We start from the raw sequence: 25,390 nt of genomic DNA on the forward strand, positions 1-25,390 counted from the left end.
CCCCCCCCAAAAAAATACATACAAAAGTGTATTTTTATAATTTCTGCACGGTGTACAGTCTGGAAAGTACCCACATGGCAAATTTCAAGTTTGTTGCATGTCGAGAAGTACGCTAAACATTTTGAACAGACACACAATCACAACTTTGCCTTTTATATATATGGAGATATATTTTTTTAACACGCCTGACTGCTGATGAGACCCCAGAGGTTCTAAACCGATCCAGAGGCTACTTGCTTCAATATAGAGGAGCTACCGATGCTACTCTGGTTAGCAAACCCGCCTTGCAGTAGTCGCCGGTTTGATGACATTCTTAAATCACCGCTTGCCTCCTTTGTCCACTCAGCAGTAGCTGCAGCTGGTAGGTTCACCGAGTTAGTCAATCTTACAGCGAGCGTGGTAGGGGTTAAGTGTTGGGTACAGCCGCCTCCTCCCGCACATCTGGTCAACGTGGAAGAGTAGACCAAGTAACCACGATGGGGATTCGCTCCCTTATCCGCCAGCAGTGGCGTGAGCCGGACATTGCAGGGCTGCGCCTTTAGCTTCATCAACGATCACGCGAGGGTCGCCCCACACTTGGCACGTGGCTGAAGCAGGAGGGGCGGGGGCGGGGGCGGGGTAGAGGGCGGAGTCTCTCATATGTCCCGCCCACCATAACCACGCCTCTCCGAGCTCCTCCCCCCTCGGCTACCGCCTCTCTGATTCGCACAAACATCTAGACCCGCCCCCCTTCCCCTTAAACCACGCCCACACGCGTGGCCCCGCCTTCAGCCACGGCCCCTCCAGCTTCCACGCTTCCCTTTAGCCCCGCCCCCTATAACTAGCCCCGCTCCGTGAAACTAACCCCGCCCATCCCCTGGAGGCCCCGCCCCCTGTAACTATCCCCGCCTATCCCCTGCAATCTCCGCCCCCTTCCCTCTGTCCGTGGCCCCTGCCTAGCCCCGCCCCTTCGTAACCGCCCCCCCCCCTCCGCTCCACGGCGGGGCCCGTGACCTTGCAGCGGTGGCGAAACCTAGATGCGGGCTGGAACTGTTCACTTGGTCACTTGCAAGTTCGGAACTGGCAACCAGCGCAAACAACAACAACAACCAAACAACAGTGGCTGGCTGCTGCCATCCCGGCTGGAGATGTAACCGCGACCGTTAACGATAAACAACCCAGCCATGTGTTGATAGGCGCGGTGTGGTCGCGAGTGGCCATGTGGGCTGCCCTGTCCAGGACGCGTGGCCTGCTTCACGCCACGTCCGCCGGCGGGCCGCGCTTCGATTGCCGGGCGCGGCACCTCGCCGCTCGCTTGGGCGGCTGCGAGGCCGCTACGGGCGTGGGGAGTGCGCGCGGACGCGGGGAAAACGACCGGCGAGGAGGAGGAGGTGGAAGCGGTGAAGAAGTTCGACCCCCGCCTCGAGGCGTTGGGATCAAGCCGCAGGCCGCACGCCGCCTTGGTCGCTGCGAGCCCCGGGGTGAGGGACGGCTCAGAGCGGCCCCTCACCCCCAGGCCTACCCCGCCAGGGGTTATCGTCGACGACCCGAGGCCCCGGCAGGCCCACGCGCTCAACCAGCGGCTGCAGCGCAGGGTCACGCGGCCCTCGGCTGGCACCACGAACCCCGCCTGGGCTGGTCTCGTACAGCCACATCGTCTCACGAGCGGGAGGTCAACGCCGCCCGCTTAGAACCGCCGCGGTTTCAGGCTGGGTCGACCATCCCCGCGTCGACCATCCCCTGGTCAACTCTCCCCGGGTCAACTCTACCCTGGTCAACTCTCCCCGAGTCAACTCTACCCTGGTCAACCCTCCCCTGGTCAACTCTCCCCGGGTCAACCCTCCCCGGGTCAACCCTCCCCTGGTCGACCCTCCCCGCGGAGGCCTGCTCGACAAGCCGTCTCAGCGCCCCGCAGCGGGACCTTGCCCGCAGCCCATCGCCCATGGACCCGGACCCCCGGGGCCTGACCCCGCCGCGCCCCGACCTCCACCGCGGCCACCCGGCTTGCCAGGCGGCCCCCCCGCGGCCGACGGCGCCCCGAGGCGGCCCTCGGGCCCGCGCGAGCCCCTGGCCGGGTGACGGCGGCCGCCGGCTCGTCGCCTCGTCTGCCGGGAGGCGCGAGGAAGACAAAGACGGCGGTGGCGAGGAGACGTGGGGGGCCGCGCTGAGGGCCGCCGTCGACGCGGGGCCCCGGGCGGGCCCCGCGTCGGCGGCTCGCGGGGACGGAGAGGGTCCCGGGGCGGAGGAGGCCGCGACGGAGCTGGCCCGATGCTACGCGGCGCTGGGGCCCGCAGGCCGCCGGGCGCTGCTGAGGGCCCTGGCCCGGGACCCGCACGGTGTGGATCACGAAGCGGCGGCCACGCTGGCGGCCAGGGTGGCGCACATGCAGGTGGGGACGTGTGGTGGTGGTGGTTGGTGGTGGTGTTGATTGGTGGTGGTGTTGATTGGTGGTGTGTAATGGTGGTGGTTTGTAGTGGGTGGTGGTTGTATTGGTTGGTTGTGGCTGGATGTGTGGTGGTTGGTGGTGGTAGTTGGTGGTGGTGGTTGGTGGTGGTGGGTTGTGTTGGGTGGTGTTGGTTGGTGGTGGTTGGTGGTGGTGTTGGTTGGTGGTGGTGTTGGTTGGTGGTGGTGGTGGTGTTGGTTGGTGGTGTTGGTTGGGGGTGGTGGTGGGTGGTGGTTGGTCGTGGTGGTGGTTGGTCGGTGGTGGTGGTGGTTGATGGTGGGTGGTGGTTGGTCGTGGTGGTGATTGGTGGTGGGTGGTGGTGGTTGTTGGTGGTTGGTGGTGGTGGTTGATCGTGGTGGTGGTGGTGGTGGTTGGTGGTGGTGGTTGGTCGTGGTGGTGATTGGTGGTGGTGGTTGTTGGTGGTTGGTGGTGGTGGTTGGTGGTGGTTGGCGTGTGTGGCCAGAAATCCGGGCGACCTGAGTTGGATTCCCGGCTCACGGCCACCAACACGAGTGACGATTATCTGAACCGGTCTTGGGCCTTCCCCTAGCTCCACTCAGTCTCAATTGAGTACCTGGTGCGATTTAAAAAAAAAAACATCGTCACCGGGGAGACAAAGGCGGCCGGGCGTGGTTGCTGGCCACCCACCCCCCTCGTGTACCACAGTGCCGGCCTTCACAGGTGCTGCTCACCAACAGCACTTGCCCCGACAGTCTGTGACAGGCTACACCGTGGGGGGGGGTGGAATCTTCGTCATTTTCGACGTACGCTGAACTTCTTTCGCCGCAAACCGTGCACATCGGAGGTGTGGAGGGCGGGGGGGAAGGACAACAAACTAAACAACAAACACAACGCAGCCTCTACACAAAACACGTTCTCCTGCGGAGGGAGCTGGTAGGAACGTTGGGTTGCTCGGTAAATGGGCAGGGTCAACAACGGCGGACACCACGTGGTGTATTCAGCAAATATTCCCGACTGTGAGGGCGGGCACAAGCTGGCGTGAGTAGGTTAAACTTTGATTTTTATAAGGGCACCACGGGGTGACCAGCCCCTCCCCACCCAGCCCCATCCAGCCCCACCCAGCCCCTCCCCATCCAGCCCCTCCCCACCCAGCCCCTCCCTACCCTCCCCTCTCCACCCAGCCCTACCCCTCCCACGTGGACAGACATCCACAGACATACACCATTAATCCCCTGCCTCCTCTGAACTAATCCCGGTTGTGCTTCCAGCCCACTACGTTTCCTACCAGTATGAGCTTTGTCTACCCAGTCGGCGATAGAAGACAGCCACGACTCCGGCGGCTTCCTAATAACCGGAAGGGGGGCCCTGCCCCCCTGCGCACGCAGGGAGAGGGGACGCGGGACCCGGCCACGCTGCTGCAGGCCGAGGAGAGGCTGCGGCAGGCCCTCGCGCCGCGGTACAAGCACCTCCTGGTGCGCCTCAGCCGCCTGGAGGGAGGCGTCAAGCTGCTGGTGGACATGCGCGCCGACGCGCTCGCCGCCATCGCGGCCCGCGACGCGGCCGACGGGCCCCACCTCAAGGCGAGTGACCGCGGGGGGTGCCACGGTGAGAGCGGTGGCCCTCGCCGCGCTTTGTCTCCGGTGGTCTACCGGACCACCACGGTGAGAACCACTGCTCTCACAGCGGTCCACCCCTTGTCAGTTGTCCTGCCTTGTCACAGACCAACTCGGACCTTAATCGACACCCATTGGCCATTATAAATCTCAACGTTCATGCTACGAAGCCCCATCACAAGGGAGAAACACAGACAAATAGACGGATTATTTTTTTTGCCCGTAGTGAAACGGCTGTACGCCGTATGGACCTGAAAACTCAGTTTCCCTGTACAAGAATACGGGGTGAACCATATGGGTTGACAGCTCTGTGCTCTCGACGACACTGAGAACCACTGCTCTAGATCACACTGTGAGAACCACTGCTCTAGACCATACTGTGAGAACCACTGCTCTAGACCACACTGTGAGAACCACTGCTCTAGACCACTGTGAGAACCACTGCTGTAGACCACACTGTGAGAACCACTACTCTAGACCACACTGAGAACCACTGCTCTAGATCACACTGAGAACCACTGCTCTAGACCACACTGAGAACCACTGCTCTAGATCACACTTAGAACCACTGCTCTAGCCCACACTGAGAACCACTGCTCTAGACCACACTGTGAGAACCACTGCTCTAGACCACACTGAGAACCACTGCTCTAGACCACACTGTGAACCACTGCTCTAGATCACACTGAGAACCACTGCACTAGATCACATTGTGAGAACCACTGCTCTAGATCACACTGAGAACCACTGCTCTAGACCACACTGTGAGAACCACTGCTCTAGACCACACTGAGAACCACTGCTCTAGACCACACTGAGAACCACTGCTCTATATCACACTGAGAACCACTGCTCTAGACCACACTGAGAACCACTGCTCTAGACCACACTGAGAACCACTGCTCTAGACCACACTGAGAACCACTGCTCTAGATCACACTGAGAACCACTACTCTAGACCACACTGTGAGAACCACTGCTCTAGATCACACTGAGAACCACTGCTCTAGATCACACTGAGAACCACTGCTCTAGATCACACTGTGAGAACCACTGCTCTCTAGACCACACTGAGAACCACTACTCTAGACCACACTGAGAACCACTGCTCTAGACCACACTGAGAACCACTACTCTAGACCACACTGTGAGAACCACTGCTCTAGATCACACTGAGAACCACTGCTCTAGATCACACTGAGAACCACTGCTCTAGATCACACTGTGAGAACCACTGCTCTCTAGACCACACTGAGAACCACTGCTCTAGACCACACTGAGAACCACTGCTCTAGACCACACTGAGAACCACTGCTCTATATCACACTGAGAACCACTGCTCTAGACCACACTGAGAACCACTGCTCTAGACCACACTGAGAACCACTGCTCTAGACCACACTGAGAACCACTGCTCTAGACCACACTGAGAACCACTGCTCTAGACCACACTGAGAACCACTGCTCTAGACCACACTGTGAGAACTACTGCTCTAGATCACACTGTGAGAACCACTGCTCTAGACCACACTGAGAACCACTGCTCTAGACCACACTGTGAGAACCACTGCTCTAGATCACACTGAGAACCACTGCTCTAGACCACACTGTGAGAACCACTGCTCTAGACCACACTGAGAACCACTGCTCTAGATCACACTGAGAACCACTGCTCTAGACCACACTGTGAGAACCACTGCTCTAGACCACACTGAGAACCACTGCTCTAGACCACACTGAGAACCACTGCTCTAGACCACACTGTGAGAACCACTGCTCTAGACCACACTGAGAACCACTGCTCTAGACCACACTGTGAGAACCACTGCTCTAGACCACTGTGAGAACCACTGCTCTAGATCACACTGAGAACCACTGCTCTAGACCACACTGTGAGAACCACTGCTCTAGACCACACTGTGAGAACCACTGCTCTAGACCACACTGAGAACCACTGCTCTAGATCACACTGAGAACCACTGCTCTAGACCACACTGTGAACCACTGCTCTAGACCACAATGTGAGAACCACTGCTCTAGATCACACTGAGAACCACTGCTCTAGACTACTGTGAGAACCACTGCTGTAGACCACACTGTGAGAACCACTGCTCTAGATCACACTGAGAACCACTGCTCTAGACCACTGAGAACCACTGCTCTAGATCACACTGAGAACCACTGCTCTAGCCCACACTGAGCACCACTGCTCTAGATCACACTGTGAGAACCACTGCTCTAGACCACACTGAGAACCACTGCTCTAGATCACAATGAGAACCACTGCTCTAGACCACACTGTGAGAACCACTGCTCTAGATCACACTGAGAACCACTGCTCTAGATCACACTGTGAGAACCACTGCTCTAGACCACACTGTGAGAACCACTGCTCTAGACCACACTGAGAACCACTACTCTAGACCACAATGTGAGAACCACTGCTCTAGACCACACTGAGAACCACTGCTCTAGACCACACTAAGAACCACTGCTCTAGACCACACTGAGAGAACCACTGCTCTAGACCACACTGTGAGAACCACTGCTCTAGACCACACTGAGAACCACTGCTCTAGACCACACTGTGAGAACCACTGCTGTAGACCACACTGTGAGAACCACTGCTCTAGACCACACTGAGAACCACTGCTCTAGATCACACTGAGAACCACTGCTCTAGACCACACTGTGAGAACCACTGCTCTAGATCACACTGTCAGAACCACTGTTCTAGACCACACTGTGAGAACCACTGCTCTAGACCACACTGAGAACCACTGCTCTAGACCACACTGTGAGAACCACTGCTCTAGATCACAATGAGAACCACTGCTCTAGACCACACTGAGAACCACTGCTCTAGACCACACTGTGAGAACCACTGCTCTAGACCACACTGAGAGAACCACTGCTCTAGACCACACTGTGAGAACCACTGCTCTCTAGACCACACTGAGAACCACTGCTCTAGACCACACTGAGAACCACTGTTGCTACCTCTGTTGCTATTCCTGCTGCTGCTGCTGTTACTACCTCTGTTGCTATTCCTGCTGCTGCTGTTTATAGGAGCTGGCCATGGTGCTGAAGGCGTTGCTGTCCGAGTGGTTCTCGATTGGACTCCTGCATCTGGAGAGAGTCACGTGGCAGTCCCCGTGTGACATGCTGCAGAAGATTGCACAGTGGGTAGCGCCCCCACAACCCACCAACGCACTCCACCCCCTCACTATAGCTGTGCCGTCACCATAGCTGTGCTGTCACCATAGCCTGGCCATCACCGTAGGTGCACCGTCACCATAGGTGCGCCATCATCGTAGGCTGGACATCACTATAGATGCGCCATCACTGTAGGTGCGCCATCACTATAGGTGTGCCATCACTATAGGTGCGCCATCACTATAGGTGCGCCATCACTATAGGTGCACCATCACTATAGGTGCGCCATCACTATAGGTGTGCCATCACTATAGGTGCGCCATCACTATAGGTGCGCCATCATTGTAGATGCGCCATCACTATAGGTGCACCATCACTATAGGTGCACCATCACTGTAGGTGCGCCATCACTATAGGTGCACCATCACTATAGGTGCGCCATCACTATAGGTGCGCCATCACTGTAGGTGCGCCATCACTATAGGTGCACCATCACTGTAGGTGCGCCATCACTATAGGTGCACCATCACTGTAGGTGCACCATCACTGTAGGTGCACCATCACTGTAGGTGCACCATCACTGTAGGTGCACCATCACTATAGGTGCGCCATCACTATAGGTGCACCATCACTGTAGGTGCACCATCACTGTAGATGCACCATCACTGTAGGTGCACCATCACTGTAGGTGCACCATCACTATAGGTGCGCCATCACTATAGGTGCGCCATCACTATAGGTGCACCATCACTGTAGGTGCGCCATCACTGTAGGTGCGCCATCACTGTAGGTGCGCCATCACTATAGGTGCACCATCACTATAGGTGCGCCATCACTGTAGGTGCGCCATCACTATAGGTGCGCCATCACTGTAGGTGCACCATCACTGTAGGTGCACCATCACTATAGGTGTGCCATCACTATAGGTGCACCATCACTATAGGTGCACCATCACTATAGGTGCACCATCACTGTAGGTGCGCCATCACTATAGGTGTGCCATCACTATAGGTGCGCCATCACTATAGGTGTGCCATCACTATAGGTGCGCCATCACTGTAGGTGCGCCATCACTATAGGTGCGCCATCACTATAGGTGCACCATCACTATAGGTGCGCCATCACTATAGGTGTGCCATCACTATAGGTGCGCCATCACTATAGGTGTGCCATCACTATAGGTGCACCATCACTATAGGTGTGCCATCACTATAGGTGTGCCATCACTATAGGTGCACCATCACTATAGGTGCACCATCACTATAGGTGTGCCATCACTATAGGTGCGCCATCACTATAGGTGCACCATCACTATAGGTGTGCCATCATTGTAGGTGCGCCATCATTGTAGGTGCGCCATCACTATAGGTGCGCCATCACTATAGGTGTGCCATCACTATAGGTGCGCCATCATTGTAGGAGCGCCATCACCATAGGATGGCCATCACCATAGCCGCACCGCGCCGGCCTTCGCCGGTGCCGCTCGCCGACAGCACTTGCCCCAGCGGCGCGCGAGGGCTACCCGGGGTACCTCTGTGCGCGCGTGCGTAGATACGAGGCGGTGCACCCGGTGCGCCACTGGACGGACATGCGGCGCCGCGTGGGGCCCTACCGCCGCTGCTTCGTCTTCACGCACGCCGCCATGCCTCGCGAGCCGCTCGTCGTGCTGCACGTGGCACTCACCGACACCATCTCCAGCGACATCCGGGTACCGCTCGCTCGCCCCCTCGCCCGCTCGCCCCCTCGCCCGCTCGCCCGCTCGCCCACCCCCCTCGCCCGCTCGCCCACCCCCCTCGCCCGCTCGCCCACCCCCCTCGCCCGCTCGCCCACCCCCCTCGCCCGCTCGCCCACCCCCCTCGCCCGCTCGCCCACCCCCCTCGCCCGCTCGCCCACCCCCCTCGCCCGCTCACCCGCCCCCCTCGCTCACCCGCCCCCCTCGCCTGCTCACCGACCCCCCTCGCCCGCTTGCATGGGGGCGGCACGGGGGGCCACCACCGGGTGCTGGCGGTACTCCTCGTGCCGCCCCCCATGGCTGGGTTCTATCCCCCCCCACCTACCCCTGCCCCCCCCCGTTCTTGAGAGTATGGGTGAGTGTGAAAGTGAGTGAGAGTGTGTGAGAGAGAGTGAGTGTGTGGGAGTGAGTGTATGAGAGCTGGCCACCCACCCCTTCGTGTACCGTTCCGGCCTTCATAGGTGCCACTCGCTAACAGCACTTGCCCCTACAGTCTGTTAAGGCTATATGGGGGATCTTTGTTTTGTATGAGAGTGTATGTGTGTATGAGGCAGTGCGTGTGAGAGTGTGTGAGAGTGAGAGAGTGTGAGAGAGTGAGAGAGTGTGAGAGAGAAAGAGTGTGAGAGAGTGAGTGTGTGGGAGTGAGTGTATGAGAGTGAGTGTGTGTGTGTATGAGGCAGTGCATGTGAGATTGTGTGAGAGTGTGAGAAAGTGAGAGAAAGTGAGAGAGAGAAAGAGTGTGAGAGAGAGTGAGTGTGTGGGAGTGAGTGTATGAGAGTGTGTGTGTGTGTATGAGGCAGTGCGTGTGAGAGTGTGTGAGAGTGAGAGAGTGTGAGAAAGTGAGAGAGAGTGAGAGTGTGAGAGAGAGTGAGAGAGGGTGTGTGGGAGTGAGTGTATGAGAGTGTGTGTGTGTATGTATGAGGCAGTGCATGTGAGAGTGTGTGAGAGAGAGAAAGAGTGTGAGAGAGAGAGAGTGTGTGAGAGTGTGTGAGTGTGTGAGAGTGAGAGAGAGTGAGAGAGAGAAAGAGTGTGAGAGAGAGTGAGTGTGTGTGGGAGTGAGTGTATGAGTGTGTGTGTGTGTGTACGAGGCAGTGCGTGTGAGAGTGAGAGAGTGTGAGAGAGAAAGAGTGTGAGAGAGAGTGAGAAAGTGAGAGAGTGAGAGAGTGTGAGAGAGAAAGAGTGTGAGAGAGAGTGAGTGTGTGGGAGTGTGAAAGTGAGTGTGTGTGTGTGTATGAGGCAGTGCGTGTGAGAGTGTGTGGATCACAGAGTGTGGGTGACAGACTCTCTACCCCCTCCCCTCCCCTTCTGCATGGGGTTTCCTCCCCCAGCTATTGGCCAAAACATGCCGATGCTGAAAGATTACTCGAGTTGAGAGAAGCAAGATCGCCCCCTAGTGACAGGCCAGGTGCCGGGTCCCCCTCGTGCCCCACAGGGACAGCTGCCACCAGGGGTGCCCTCTCAAACGTGTGAAGTGCTCTCAGGCTTGGCGCGGAGGAGGGCGTCTCACGACCGCCATGAGCATCGATGGCAGGGCTCTGTCGCTGCTAGCCCCATCCTGCCTCGTCCTCCCTCCCACCTCTCTCTTCCCTCCCTCCTCCCTCCCTCCCCTTTCTCATTCTCCCATCCCACTCCCCTCTTTCCTCCTCCCCCTGCATTCTCCTTCCTCCCTCCCCCTCTCCCCCACTTCTTCTCATTATTATCTCTCCCCTCTCATCCCTCCTCTTCCCCCTTCTCCACCCCCCTCCCCCCTTCCCTCTCCTATCCCTTCTCATTCTTTTCCCTCCCCTCTCCTTCCCCCTCACCCTCCTTCCTTATCCCTCCTTCCTCCTCCCCCCTCCTCCCCCTCCTCGTCCCCTTTTCTCCTCCCCCCTACTCATTCCTCTCTCTCCCCTCTCATCCCCCCTAACTTCCTCCTCCCTCCCCATTCCCACTCGTCCCTCCCCTCCCGTTCCCCGCCTCCCCCCGTCGTCCGCCGCCCCGCCCAGTCCATCGTGCGGGAGTCTCCCACGGCCGCCACCCCGGCCCCCGCGGGCATCGTCGCGCCCCCCGAGGACGCGGGCAGAGTCCGGGCGGCCGTCTTCTACTCCATCAGCGCCACCCAGCGCGGCCTGCAGGGCATCGACCTGGGCCACCACCTCATCAAGCACGTGGTGCGCCACCTGCAGGTGAGGCCGGCCGCCGCGCGCTCACGGCGGAGCAAAGTACGAGCCACCGCCAGTGACGGGGTTTTGGGGTTAGCTCGCGGCAGTGCCGGAGTGTCGTTAAACCCGCCGGGCCCCGGGGTGGTTAACGTCTCGGCGCTGCGGCGAGGGGGGGCCCTAGGGTACCCCCCCCCCCCCCACCGCTGACCGGGCAATATCTTGTTTCACCACGCTGGGTTACGGGTGGATGTTGAGCAGGGAGACAACATCGTTGGGTAAGGACTTGAGGGTTTATTAACTCCATGTAGCCGGAGATTACGGGAGTTTTCACTCAGAGCACCGTGAGGTTCAGTTCACCCCCCCACCTCCTTATGATGGAAAAGCCTCCACCTACTCTGGGGGTCCTGACAAGAGTTTGGGGCACCGCGGTGGCTGTGAGATGTTAACTCCCTCGCCTGGTATACAGGAGGTCGTGGGTTCGATCCCGACCCTGACGCCTGCTGTATATTTGGAGTGTGCGTGTCTCTCTCTCTCATCATTATCACGGTGGCTAGGAGATGTTAACTCCCTTGTTAACATCTCCTAGCCACCGTGAGCTAGGAGATGTTAACTCCCTTGTTAACATCTCCTAGCCACCGTGAGCTAGGAGATGTTAACTCCCTTGTTAACATCTAGATGTTAACAAGGGAGCCGGAGAGGTAACTCTCAATCCCCCACCCCCCGTACGGCAAGGGGACATTAACCCGCTTGCTGTACTGCCCTGGCACGCCACAGTTAGAGGGAGCCTCACGAGTTAGCGCCCTGCTGCGCGACGAACCCGGCAATGGTGACGATTATCCGCAGCGGTCCTGGGCCTCCCCTAGGTGGACTCGGCCTCAATCGAGTGCCTGGCGCGATGTGTAAAAAAGCCGTTCAGTCTGTCAATTCTACACGGGGGGATCTTTGACTCGACAAACTCCGGCTGCCTCCACGGTGCACGTGTGGCCTGCTACGACCCCTTTCCCCCCCACAAGGCGGAGTTCCCGTCGACCCTGCGCGACTTCTCCAGCCTCTCTCCGATCCCGGGATTCACGCGCTGGCTCGCGGGCGTGCTGGCGTCGCACGACCCGCGACCCCTGACCTCGGCCGCCCCCCTCCCGCGCTCGCCCTCCTCCGACACGGAAGGGGACGCCGCCGCCGCCGCCGCGGCCCTCCCGCCCTTCCTGCTGCCCGACGAGGCGGCCAAACTGGAGGCCCTCACGGGCCTCCCCGCCGTCTCGGCGTTGCGCGCGGCGCTCTCTCGCTCGCACAGCTGCCCCGACGACTCGGACGAAGATGGCGGCGGCGGCGGCGGCGGCGGCGGAACGACGGACGGAGCCGGAGCGGCCGCCCTGGACTGGTGGCGCCGTGCCGATCTCCGCGAAGCGATGCGCGCGCCGCTGACGCGTCTCTGCGCGCGCTACCTGGTGGGCGAGCGGCGCCGCGGTCGGGCGCTCGACCCGGTGGCGCACTTCCACCTGCGCAACGGCGCCGAGGCGTGGCGGCTCAACTGGATGGCGGACGTGTCGCCGCGGGCCCTCCGCGCCTCCGCGGGCCTCATGGCCAACTACCGCTACTGGCCGGAGCGAACGGTGCGCAACGCCGCCGACTACGAGCGGCACGGGCGCGCACCGGCGTCCGCCGACGTGGCGACGCTGGCGGCGGCGGCGGCGGCGGCGGCGGCGGGGCACGACGACGCCAGCAAGCTGTGACGACGGCGGTGGCGGTGATGACGGCCTTCAGTGATCGTGGGTTTTGTGGAGTTTTGTCGAAAGGGAAAAAAATTGTAATTTATATCGATTTCAAGATTTCGTCGCGCGATCGTTTTAGCTGGCGTGCCCAAATGATTGTTTTAATTTTGAAAAAAACAAATCTAAATCTCCCTTGCGTTGAGATTTTACGGAGATGTTCACCACCCCCCCAACCCACGCCCCCTCGTCATCACTCGGACCGCGGCCCCTTCGAAACGACTCACGGGGAAGCTTGGCGAGAGAATCTAGTGCGACGCCGTGACGGATTGGCGCGGCGCGGTAATTTGTTCACCGGTGGTCACCGCACGCGGTGCTGCGGGTGGAAGCGTTCGCGGTTAAACGGGTGCACAATCGCGAGAAATATTTACGAGTTAAGATATAGTTAAAAGGTTCATTTTAAGAATTGCGTGATAATTGCAAAGAGTGCACTCGGTCAATTCTTGAGGATTCGTTAAGATGAGAAAAAAAAAACTTTTAAAAAATATGTTCGGCGCGATAACTTTAGCGTCGGCGTACGGCAGGACATGGTCTAATATGCGAACTGTGTGGTATTAATAAGCTGTGCGCACCCTAGCCTTTGCTTTAAAAAGTACAGGGCCATGCGGTCCTACAGCAGTCCAGAGAACACGGTCATTCTCGATGGCAGATAAACACGCCGAAATCTCCGAAGCTGAGCAGGGGTGGCGTGAACCTGGGGGGCAACGCCGCGCGGGGAATCGGCGCTTCTCCGCCTTCGCCGCAACCCTCCGCGTTGGCCGGCTCGGCGAAAAGCGCGCTCGGGCAACAATCCCCCCCCCCCCCGGCCCCCAACCCCGGCGTACCCGCGCCGGCGTGACCGTCTCGGGGGGGGGGGGGTCCAGCGGCGGAATCGAGAGACGTCCGCGCTTCTTGACGCCGCAGATCCAACCGCCGCGCCGCGGACGCTTCGAGCGGGGTGCCACGCTCGCGGCTGCTCCTTTTGTCCGACGAGTCCCCTCGGTGGTGCGACGGGTTTCCGCGACCCCTTTTTTTTTGCCGAGAACGGGGGACGGAGGCTGCGCGAGTGAAAGTAAAAATGAAATAAAACATTTCGCCGAACGGCTCGACGAGAGTGCTGCCGCACGTGACGTGTGACCCCGCGAAGGAGTCGTCCGCGGTTGCGGAGGTTTCCGCGGTTCGCGCCCACCGACGGCCGCGCCTGGTTGCTACGGCGAGTCCTCGCCCGTCAAAACGTTGCGACGCGGTTCCCTTCCTTGAGCCGCGAGGCCGAGCGGCGTGGGAATTTTGGGTGTACGCGCGCGGAAATTACACGGTACGCCCCCCTCCCACTCCCGACGTCTCACCGCGTGCGGGTACGCCGTATATCTCGCACTCGGGACTGCTGCGACTACGAGCCGTCTGCTTCGCTCGTGGCGGGGCCGGTAGCGGTCCCGTGGCGCGTCGTCCGGTCAAGGGCGGTAGGCCGTCGTGTTCCGGCGTCGGCACGGTACCAGAAAAAAAATGTTATCTCCAAATTTTCAAAAACGACGAACTCCCCTTGCCGAGTTTGGGGTAAAGCGGCGCAGGGGCGTCACCGCCCCCCCCCCCCTCCCCCTTGCCGGCAGGCTTAAAACTAAAAACGAATCAAATGTTTTGTTATTTTACCAGGTAAGGCCCACTACCAAAAGAGCTACGCAGCTCTTTTTCACAAATGATTGCCCAATTAAGTGGCTTATTATCATCACGTGGAAATTGTGGGCATTTATCGCAGCCAAATACTCTCTAAACACGCGACGTTGATTCAAAATGTGGAGGGAAAAACCGGAGGACCACGGAGAAAAATCCACGCAACCAAGAAGAGAGAGACGCAAACTCCCAATATACAGCAGCAGGCGTCAGGGTTGGCATCGAACCCACGACCTCCTGTACACCAGGCGAGGTAGTTAACATCCCCCAGCGACGGTCGCCTCCACGTGCTGTAGGAACATCGCCATATGTTTGTCGTTGTTGGAACGTCGCCGCTGTGGGAACGTCACTGTAGGAATGCCGTTGTCGGAACGTCGCCGCTGTAGGAACGCCGCTGTGGGAACTTCACCGTGGGAACGCCGCTGTGGAACCTTGCTGCTGTGGAACCTTGCCGCTGTGGAACCTTGCCGCTGTGGAACCTTGCCGCTGTGGGACCGCCGCTGTGGGACCGCCGCTGTGGGACCGCCGCTGTAGGACCGCCGCTCCTGGGAACGTCGCCGTAGGAACATCGCGAATGGCGAAGACACGGAGGGCTGTCGTGTGACATTTATTGATTTAGTCCAAACAAACAGGAAGGTGTCGCTCAGTCTCCTTGAGGGGAATCCCGCTCCGGTGTTTTGCCACGCACGGAAGCGCGATGCAGATGGGGGGCCGGGGGGGGGTCAGCCGGCCGACCACGGCATCATCACGATGTTTTGACGCGCAACCGCAACCACGACGGCAACCACGACCGAGAGCCAAGGATTGAACGGGCGAATTCTGCGGCTGGGACCTATCAAAAGACTACATTTGGAAAACGAATTTATTTTTATTTGACCAGGTAAGGCCCCACGGAGCCACGTAGCTCTTTTGCAGAAGCGACCCTGGCTGTCTCGAACGAGAGTGCGACGAGAAGTGGACATTTCTCTCGGCCAAATACTCTAGGCGCGGGACGTTCATTCTAAATGGCGTCGGGATAGAACCCGCGACCTCCTGCCTACCAGGCGAGGGAGTTAACATCTCCTAGCCACCATGATGATGATGAGGGAGCGCTCGGTGCGAAACGCCGGACGCCGTGGCCGGATAACGGCTTGGCGGCGGTGCCTGCCGGGGAAAGGGGAAGGCCCCTTTCCGAGTGGAGGGCGGAGGTGCTTGTCGCGAGTTGTCCACCCGTTGGGGGCGGGGGGGGGTCCTCAGCCGCGACGACGTTTCTCGCGTTTGACGGTGACCCGCCGTCGCACGTCACCGGCCGTTTGTCTTCACAGCGTCTCCTCAAAATCACGTGGCCGCGTGACGCGGCCTCACGATTGGCCGCGTGGCGCGGCCTCACGATTGGCCGCGTGGCGCGGCCTCACGATTGGCCGCGTGACGCGGCCTCACCATTGGCCGCGTGGCGCGGCCTCACGATTGGCCGCGTGAGGCGGCTTAACGATTTGGCCGCGTGACGCGGCCTCACGATTGGCCGCGTGGACGCGGCCTCACGATTGGCCGCGTGAGGCGGCTTATCGATTGGCCGCGTGACGCGGCCTCACGATTGGCTGCGTGGCACGGCCTAGCGATTGGCCGCGTGACGCGGCCTCACGATTGGCCGCGTGGCGCGGCCTAGCGATTGGCTGCGTGGCGCGGCCTAGCGATTGGCCGCGTGACGCGGCCTCACGATTGGCTGCGTGGCACGGCCTAGCGATTGGGTGCGTGGCGCGGCCTAGCGATTGGCGGTTCGAACCCGGCAGGCCGCCCGCCCCCCCCGATGAATCTTGCCGGCATCAGCGCAGCTTCGCTCGCAGTGGACGTTGGGAGCCCCTCTCCCCGCAGAACGTCCCAAAGATTCGGAAAAAAAATATTCAAAAGAATGAACGGTCTCTCGATTGGGGGCGGCGGCGGTGGCAGCGACATCGGGACCCCCCGCCCCCCCCCCCCCCAGGGACCCCCCCTCTCGAGATTTTAGTGAGGCTCTCCCGGGCAAAACGAGCCGGGGGGCGAGGGGGGGGGGAGACGATAGCCACGTGGGGACTCGGTGTCCCGCGGCGCATGGGCGTTCTGTGCGCGTGGCCGTGCACCGTGACGACTCTCGGAGGCGGCACTTGCCCCAGCAGCAGCAGCCTGTTGTGGTGCTGCAGTGGTGGGGGTCTTGGCACACGCGGTGGGTCGCACGGTTGTGAGATCCCGGTGGTGGTGCGTCGTAAACATCGACGCTAGGGAAGACAAAGGCGGCCGGGCGTGGTGCTGGCCACCCCACCCCCTCGTGTGCCACAGTGCCGGCCTTCACAGGGCGCTGCTACTCGCTAGCAGCACTTGCCCCTAAAGTAAGTTCAGGCTATGGTGGGGGGGATCTTTGTATTTGTCACGTTGGGTGTGGACTTCGACGTGACTTTGTGTGCGTGTGTCGGGCTTATAGAGGCTCATGTGTGCGCGTGTGTGAACATGTGTAGGCTATATAGAGGGTCTGCGTGTGTGTGTGTGTGCGCGTGTGTGAACATGTGTAGGCTATATAGAGGGTCTGCGTGTGTGTGTGTGAACATGTGTAGGCTATATAGAGGGTCTGCGTGTGTGTGTGTGAACATGTGTAGGCTATATAGAGGGTCTGCGTGTGTGTGTGTGCAGCGGTAGCGATGGTGAAACACCCCCCCCACGTGACCCCAAGCTGCCAAGCTGGCGCCGTGGGAGAGCGTGGCGCGGGGGCGGAGGGGGGCACGGGGGGCACGGGGGCACGGGGGGGGGGCGCAGGGGGGTGGGGCACGGGGGGGTGCGGGTGGGGGCACGGGGGTGGGGGGCGCGGGGGGGGGTGCGGGTGGGGGCACGGGGGTGGGGGGGGTGCAGGTGGGGGGGTGCTCGTGCCGTATGTACATCTCTGGTCGCACCGCGGAGCGCGGCCTGCTCCCCCTCCGTGGGGGGGTGGTGGTGGGGGGGGGGGGGTGGTGGGGGTGGGGTGGTGGTGGGAGGGTGGGGGTAGGTTAGTTGGGTGGTGGGGGGGGTGGTGGTGGGGGGGTGTGGTGGGGGGTGGTGGTGGGGGGCTGAGTCCGTGTTCACGAGGTCTTTGGTTTTCCGTCGGAACTCGGCTGCGACCCGGAGCTTGGGAACCCACCCGAATCCACCCAACCTGCAGGCGGGGGACGCACGGGGGGGGGGGGAGGGGCCGCGACGAACGGTGATGAGAGGCAGTTACATCGACTCGCTATGCGAGTCTGTAGCTCGCTATGCGAGTCTATGGGTTATCGTGCGAGTCTGTGGCTCTCCGTGCGAGTCTGTGGGTCTCTGTGTGAGTCTGTGGTTCTCTGTGCGAGTCTGTGGTTCTCTATGTGAGTCTGTGGGTCACTATGTGAGTCTGTGGGTCTCTATGCAAGTCTGTGGCTCTCCGTGCGAGTCTGTGGGTCTCTGTGTGAGTCTGTGGCTCTCTGTGCGAGTCTATGGGTCTCTTTGGAGTCTGGGTCACTATGTGAGTCTGTGGGTCTCTATCCGAGTCTATGGGTCTCTATGCGAGTCTATGGCTCTCTATGCGAGTCTAGCTCTCCATGCGAGTCTGTGGATCTCTATGCGAGTCTGTGGGTCTCTATGCGAGTCTGTGGGTCTCTATGCGAGTCTATGGGTCTCTTTGCGAGTCTATGGGTCTCTATGTGAGTCTATGTCTCTGTGTGAGTCTATGGGTCTCTGGTGTGAGTCTGTGGGTCTCTATGTGAGTCCTACGGGTCTCTATGCCAGTCTGTGGCTCTCTGTGCGAGTCTATGGGTCTCTTTGCGAGTCTATGGGTCTCTATGTGAGTCTATGGGTCTCTGTGTAAGTCTATGGCTCTCTGTGCGAGTCTATGGGTCTCTTTGCGAGGTCTATGGGTCTCTATGTGAGTCTATGGGTCTCTATGCGAGGTCTCTGGTTCTATGCGAGTCTAGGCTCTGTGCGAGTCCTGGCTCTCTGCGCGAGTCTATGGCTCTCTGTGCGAGTCCCTGGCTCTCTATGCGAGTCTCTGGTTCTACGTGCGAGTCTGCGGCCCCTGTAAGGCGGCACTTGCCCCAGCAGCAGCAGCCTGTTGTGGTGCTGCAGTGGTGGGGGTCTTTGTCCACGCGTTGGGTCGCACGGTTGTGAGATCCCGGTGTGGTGCGTCGTAAACATCGACGCTAGGGAAGACAAAGGCGGCCGGGCGTGGTGCTGGCCACCCCCACCCCCTCGTGTGCCACAGTGCCGGCCTTTCATAGGCGCTACTCGCTAGCAGCACTTGCCCCTAAAGTAAGTTCAGGCTATGGGGGGGGGGGTGCGATCTTTGTATTTGTCACGTTGGGTGTGCGTGTGTCGGGCTTATAGAGGCTCATTGTGTGCGCGTGTGTGAACATGTGTAGGCTATATAGAGGGTTTGCGTGTGTGTGTGTGGGTGGTGGAGTGTGTGTGTGTGTGGGTGGTGGAGTGTGTGGGTGTGTGTGAGCAAAACAACCCCCTACCTCCTCGCGCTGCCGGACGGGCAACTCTGTCGTGGACAGTGCTGTGGGGAGAGGGCCAATTTCGATTGGCCCTCTCCCCTCATGGCGTCTGTGACCACCACAGTGGCTAAACGGGGGCTCTGGACGGGTGCGAGGGGCTGGTAACCCCTCCACCTTCAAAAAATTACCACGAAACACGCTTAAAATATATAATTAATAAGCTTGTTCCAGAGGCCCCGGGGGGACAGGCGTCTATGACGTCTCCTGGCCAAACCCCATTTGGCGGAGCCAGGAGATTGAATCTCTACCCTCGGGGCTCCTCCAGAAACAACGAAAAGCCACTTCGTGTGGCCACGTGGAATGTTCGAACGCTCACTGCGGAGGAGAGGCTGCCACTCCTCTGTCGGGAGCTGGACCGGTACCGGCCTGGATCTCTGTGGCATTCAGGAGGTCCGGTGGACCGGTTCTGGCTCCTGCCACCATAAGGGGTGGACAGTCCTCTACTCGGGGCAGCAGACTGCCAAACAACAGGGTGTGGCTCTTCTTTTGAACAAAAGAATGAAGGGTACGTGAGAGCGAGGTGGTGAGGTGTGGGAAGCTGTAAGCCCCAGGCTACTTTGGGCTCGCCTTCCCATCAACCGGAGGCGAGGAGTGGTGGTCGTGGTTACTTATGCCCCCACCGAATACAAACATCCGTGGAGCGATGCAGGCAAAGCCGATGAGTCAGATGCCTTCTATGACCTCCTGTCACAGGTGCTCGCTAAAGTGGCCCCTCGGGATAGAGTCATCTTGTTTGGTGACTTCAAATTCGCCCGAGTTGGTCATGATGCTGGCACCTGGTCTGGAGTGATTGGAGGGCATGGGCCAGATCAGCTCAATAACAACAGTAGGAGGCTGCTAGATTTTTGTGCAGCCCATGGGCTTGTAATTACCAACACGGTGTTCCGGCATCGGTGCATCCACACAACATCATGGATGCATGCCGGGTCCAAGCAAGAACATCTGCTGGACTACATAGTGACGGACCAGCGGATGCGAGCCCATGTCCTTGACACCAAGACCTACCGTGGAGCTGGTCTTCCCTCTGACCATCGACTAGTCATCTGTAAGATGCGCCTGCCATTCTTCCACTCCGGTGGTGGGTGTACACCCAGGACCCCATTCCAACCTAAAGTGGCCTGGTCTCAGCTGATGAAAGTTTGCAAGCGAGAATTTCATAATCGCTTGCGGCTGGGGTTGGCATCGTCCCCCACTCCTGATGTCGAGGGGAAATGGGCAAGGTTATGGACTTGGCTCATGCAGCTGCAATGGCTGCTTTGAGTACACGGTCAAGACCTCCCCAGAGACCCTGGCTGACAGAGGAGGTGTTCAGGCAGGCTGAGAAAAAGCGACAGGCCCACTCTCACCATCTACAGCATCCCACGTCAGAGAATGAGCAGGCTTACCGAGCCTTCGATCGGAGGTTCGGAGAGCCGTGAGGCGCTGCAAGGATGGGTGGTGGTCGCGGGTTGCTGAGGAGATGTAGTCTGCCTCAGTGGCCCGCGATCACAAATCTCTATTTAACTCCATCAAAAAAGTAACCTGCAGCGCCACACCTATTACCATCAGAGGAAAAAAATGGTGTTCCAATCTCCGACCCCCAGGAACAGGTTTGCAGATTTGCTGAGCATTTCTGTGAGGTCCTGGGGGAGGGGAAACCCCTCAGCCAGGAAAACATCGTGGCACAAAGTGGGAATGACCCTTCTGAGGCTGCGGTGCCTCAAATATTGGAAGAAGTCACCCCCTGTGAGTGGCTGGCTGAGGTGTCATCTGTTGAGGAAGTACTGAAGGCGATCCGGTGTCTGAGACCAGGAAAGGCAGCGGGCAGAGATGATCTCCCAAGCGAAATGCTGAGGGAGGGTGGCGTTTGTGCACAGACTGCCCTATATGACATAACAACAGTCTGGACCACTGGACGGGTTCCGCAAGATTGGAAGGATGCCCGGTGGTCCCCCTCTTTAAGAAGGGGGAAACGCACAGACTGTAACAACTACAGGGGCATCTCACTCCTCAGTGGGCTGGGAAAGATCCTGGCGAGGATTATTCAACATCGCCTTGCCAGGCACGCTGAGGAGAGGCTTGCGGAGCCCCAATGCGGTTTCAGGAAAGGGCGGTCCTGCACAGATGCCATATTTTCTGTCCGTCTGCTACAGCAGAGGTGTAGGGAATTCCAACAAGACCTACATCTCTGCTTTATTGACCTGGTCAAGGCCTATGATACCATCAGTAGGCCTGGGCTCTGGGTTGTTCTCCGTGCTTTTGGAGTCCCTGACCCTGCTCACGATCATTAAGGACCTTCATGATGGTGAGCGGGCCCGGATAAAACTACGTGGCTGGGAGTCAGAAGCCATTCCCTGTACACCTTGGGGTGCGACAGGGATGTCCTCTGGCTCCCACATTATTTAACATCTATTTTGATCACGTCGTTCGTGAAGTCTTCAATAGCTGTACCGGGGTATCTCCATTTGGTACAGATATAATGGGAGGCTGATCGATGCCCGGGTGCGATCAAGGGATGGCTCCCTATTGCTCAACCACGTTATGTATGCCGATGATTTGGTAATAGCTGCTCATTCAGAGGAGTTGGAGACGCTCCTGCTGAGACTGGAGCGTGCCACTAAGAGATGGGGCCTTACCATCAGGCCCCACCAAAACTAAGCACCTGCCTGGGTATTTTGTACCATCGGACACTCCACCCCCACAACTCCCAATCGGTGATGGGGCAGTTGTGGAGGGAGTGGAGAGTTTCCCATACCTGGGCAGTGTGCTTATGACTGGCTCCAGTTTAACAGCAGAGGTCTCACTCCGAATCAGTCGAGCGGCAATATCTTTCATCGATTGCGTAACACTGTGTGGAAGCTACCTGGTCTGTCGCTCTGTACTAAGCTGCAGGTCTTCTCGGCCACGGTCATTCCCTCCCTTCTCTACGCTTGCGAAACGTGGACCCCCTTAATGGAACATCTTCGCCGGTTAGAAACATTTAGGCTAGCCTGCCTACGATCCATCCTGGGTTTAACAAGGCTGGATTGTGTGAGGAGCTCACAAATCCTTGAAAGATCTGGACAAGGTCCCATCGGTGAGCTCCTCCAGCAGGCAAGGCTGCGTTGGCTGGGTCATGTAGCCCGCATGCCCAACCACCGCATGCCGAAACAGCTTTTGTTCGGCCGGATCGAGGGGGCTAAACGGGCGCGGCACAGGCTAGAGAAGAGATGGATTGATGTGGTACAGGAGGACGTTGAGCTGAGTGGACTTCCCGATGACTGGTACCAGCGGTGTCAAGATCGGCCTCTGTGGAGGAGGCTCGTGAAGGATGCTACTGGGCAGTTGGAGGCAGTCGCCCTCCAACAACAACGGAGGGCGGATGAGCGACGCTCACAACACGAGCGGAGCGCCGGGTGGCTAAAGCACAGCAGGTTGGCACAGTAGGGGGCACAGGTGGTGCATCAGCCAGTCATCTCTGTCAGTCGACCCGTGGCACCTGGGTCTGCCCCGTGACCTCCTGCCAGCGGGCGTTCGACACTTCACGTGGCCTCAAGGTGCACATAGCCTGGCACAAGCGTCGTGGTGACGTCACCGCCACTTAGTGGCGAATGGCGGTTGTTGTGTGTGAGCGCGTGTGTGTGTGCTCGGCGGTAGCAATGGTGAAACACTCCCCCGCGCATGGGGGTGCAGGTGGGGGGGGGCGCAAGGGGGTGCGGGTGGATGGAGTCTACGGCTCCCTATACGAGTCTCTGTCTCTCGCTGCGAGCCTCACGCCCCCCCCCCCCCGCGCGCGAGCGTGCCCACCTGTCACCCCCCCCCCCCCCACGAGCCAGCCCACCTGTCACCACCCCCCCCCCACGAGGAGTGCGGTCACGACGAGCGCCGCTGCCGCGGCCCCCCCGGCGCCGAGCCACCGCCGTGGTCCCCCCCGGGGCCCCCGAGCTGCAGTCGAGGGGCTGCGCCGCGCCGCCCGAGCGTGCCGCCGGCGGTGAGCAGGAGCACACGGAGGCGTTGAACACGAGCAGCGTGGTCTGTGGCGGGCGGCCCGAGTCGGCCACGCTGACGGGGACGAGGTGCTGGCCCCGGGACACCTCGGAGAGCGACACCAGGTCGGCGTGCGTCTCTGTGTGTCGGGGAGGGGGGGGGGGTGGTGGGAGGAGGGGGAAGGGGAGTGAGATGGTGGTGGGAGGAGGAGGAGGGGGGAGGAGGAGGAGGAGGGGGAGGGGGAGGAGGAGGAGGTGGAGGGGGAGGGGGTGGTGGTGGGAGGAGGGGGGGGGGGAGTGAGGTGGTGGTGGGAGGAGGAGGAGGGGGGAAGAGGAGGAGGGGGAGGAGGAGGAGGGGGAGGAGGGAGGAGGGGGAGGGGGTGGAGGGAGGGGGTGGTGGTAGGAGGAGGGGGAGGAGAGGGGGGAGGAGGGGATGGAGGAGGGAGGTGGGAGGAGGATGGCCGAGGAGGGGAATGGGAAAGGAGGAGGGGGAAGGAGGAGTGAGGTGGTGGGAGGAGGAGGAGGAGGGAGGGGGAAGGAGGAGTGAGGTGGTGGGAGGAGGAGGAGGAGGAGGGAGGGGGAAGGAGGAGTGAGGTGGTGGGAGGAGGAGGAGGAGGAGGGAGGGGGAAGGAGGAGTGAGGTGGTGGGAGGAGGAGGAGGGAGGGGGGAGGGGGAGGGGGAAGGAGGAGTGAGGTGGTGGGAGGAGGAGGAGGAGGAGGAGGGAGGTGGGAGGAGGATGGCCGAGGAGGGGAATGGGGGAAGAAAAAGGAGGAGGGGGAGGAGGTGGGAGGAAGGAGGAGGGGGAAGAGGATGGGCGAGGAGGGGGGTGGAGAAGGAGGGAGGGAGGAGGTGAATGAGAAAGGAGGAGGGGGAAGGAGGGAGTGAGGTGGTGGGAGGAGTAGGGGGGGCGGAGGAGGAGGGGGGGAGATCTTTATTCATACAGGAGGAGGAATCCGATGAGCTATGAAGCTCTTTTTTCACAGATGTCCAGTAGGAGCACGGGCTCAGAACGTCACAACAACAACAACACAGTACACAATGAGAGTACAAGGTATAGGAAAGGTAAACACATCACTTAAACATACATGCTAATAAAACTAGGATAGCTACCATGATGTAGATGATCACCCCGAGCTCGCATTTCTCTGACAGTGGCATTCTCTTTGTGCTGTGTGCGCCTTGTGGCGCTGTCCTCTGGTCTCTCAACACCGCTTTGAGACGAGGCTCACAAGAAAAGCTGTCTCTGGTGTGGACCAATCAACTTCAAAGACAATGCCACGTAGATTATCAGAGCGTGTGTTTCGTTTGCATTCTGGCCGCAAGCGTTTGCGGTTAATGCAGACGTGATTCCTTATTAAAGGTTTTTAGTTTGGTGTTTTAACAAACTTAACACCTGTTTTGTTGCCAGAAAAAATGGGGGAAAACCCTATTGTCAAAACTAAGATGTTAGTTTATTTTTCTTAACAAGTACTGCCCACTGAGCTGTTAGTTTATTTTTCAGACGCGACCTGGCCTTAACAAATGACAGCTGGCAAACGAAATTTGGGCTCATCGCCATCGTGCGGAATTTCACAGCAGCCAATGAATCGACGTAATCTCAGCGCGCGTGTCTCGAATGTGGAGGGTCAAAAACCGGAGGACCCGGAGAGAGAGAGACAAAAAAATCACACGGGGAGAGAGAGACACGGAAACTCCAAATATACAGCAGCAGCAGGCGTCAGGGTCGGGATCGAACCCACGACCTCCTGTACATCAGGCGAGGTAGTTAACATCTCCTAGCCACCGTGATGATGATGATGAGAGAGACACAAACTCCAAATATACAGCAGGTGTCAGGGCGTACCAGGCGTGGGAGATCACATCACATCACCTGGTGTCCGCTTCAATAATAAGTGTATTTATATAAAGTATATCAATCTTGACTTAAAGCTTTCTTAACTGCAGGAATTCAGTAAAGTCACGTAGATCGGTTCAACTTTCTTTTTTCCTGACGTAGACCGCTTGTGTTGCGATCGAAACGTCGTAGTTTTTTTATTTTTATTTTCTTTGAACCTATCAACGTGACTTTACCGAAAGACCCACAGAATATAAAGTATATAAGTTCAAATTGCATTTGTACAACAATTCCCCAGGTTTTGGGGAAATGTTGAAGTGGTGATTGTTGGTGATGGTGGTGGTGAAGTCGGTGATGGTGGTGAGGGAATTTATTTACTAATCATCAACAACAACACCGACAACCGCCATTTGCCATGAAGTGGCGGTGACGTCACCACAACGCTTGTGCCAGGCTATGTGCACGTTGAGGCCACGTGAAGCGTCGAACGCCCGCTGGCAGGAAGTCATGGGACAGACCCAGGTGCCACGGGTCGATTGACTGAGATGACTGGCTGATGCACCACCTGTGCCCCCTACTGTGCCAACTTGCTGTGCTTTAGCCACCCGGCGCTCCGCTCGTTGTTGTGAGCGTCCCTCCTCCCCCCTCCGTTGTTGTTGGAGGGCGACTGCC

At 59.0% G+C, this 25,390-nt stretch overlaps 2 protein-coding genes across 2 annotated transcripts in view; one reads left to right on the top strand and one right to left on the bottom strand.

Annotated features, from left to right (window-relative positions):
• The first annotated feature begins 923 nt into the window (after nt 1-923).
• Nucleotides 924-13,876, top strand: MLYCD (malonyl-CoA decarboxylase). The gene is made up of 6 exons (XM_032977457.2): nt 924-2,368; nt 3,769-3,963; nt 7,066-7,178; nt 8,704-8,860; nt 10,870-11,049; nt 12,039-13,876. The coding sequence occupies exons 1-6, from the start codon at nt 1,199-1,201 to the stop codon at nt 12,753-12,755; spliced, it is 2,532 nt and encodes an 843-aa protein (XP_032833348.2). The 5' UTR covers nt 924-1,198; the 3' UTR covers nt 12,756-13,876.
• Nucleotides 13,877-17,500: 3,624 nt separating this feature from the next.
• Nucleotides 17,501-25,390, bottom strand: part of LOC116955978 (cadherin-13-like) — a 47,609-nt gene continuing 39,719 nt past the window's right edge. Inside the window, exons 14-15 of the mRNA XM_076053850.1 lie at nt 22,761-22,960; nt 17,501-17,574 (exon numbers count right to left, since the gene is read on the bottom strand). Of these exons, the coding sequence (XP_075909965.1) occupies nt 17,501-17,574; nt 22,761-22,960 (274 nt within the window). The remainder of the gene's footprint in view (nt 17,575-22,760; nt 22,961-25,390) is intronic.

This window comes from Petromyzon marinus, chromosome 63 (genome assembly GCF_048934315.1).
Source record: "Petromyzon marinus isolate PM22_M1 ecotype Great Lakes invasive population chromosome 63, UKy_Petmar_22M1.pri1.0, whole genome shotgun sequence".
NCBI lineage: Eukaryota > Metazoa > Chordata > Hyperoartia > Petromyzontiformes > Petromyzontidae > Petromyzon > Petromyzon marinus.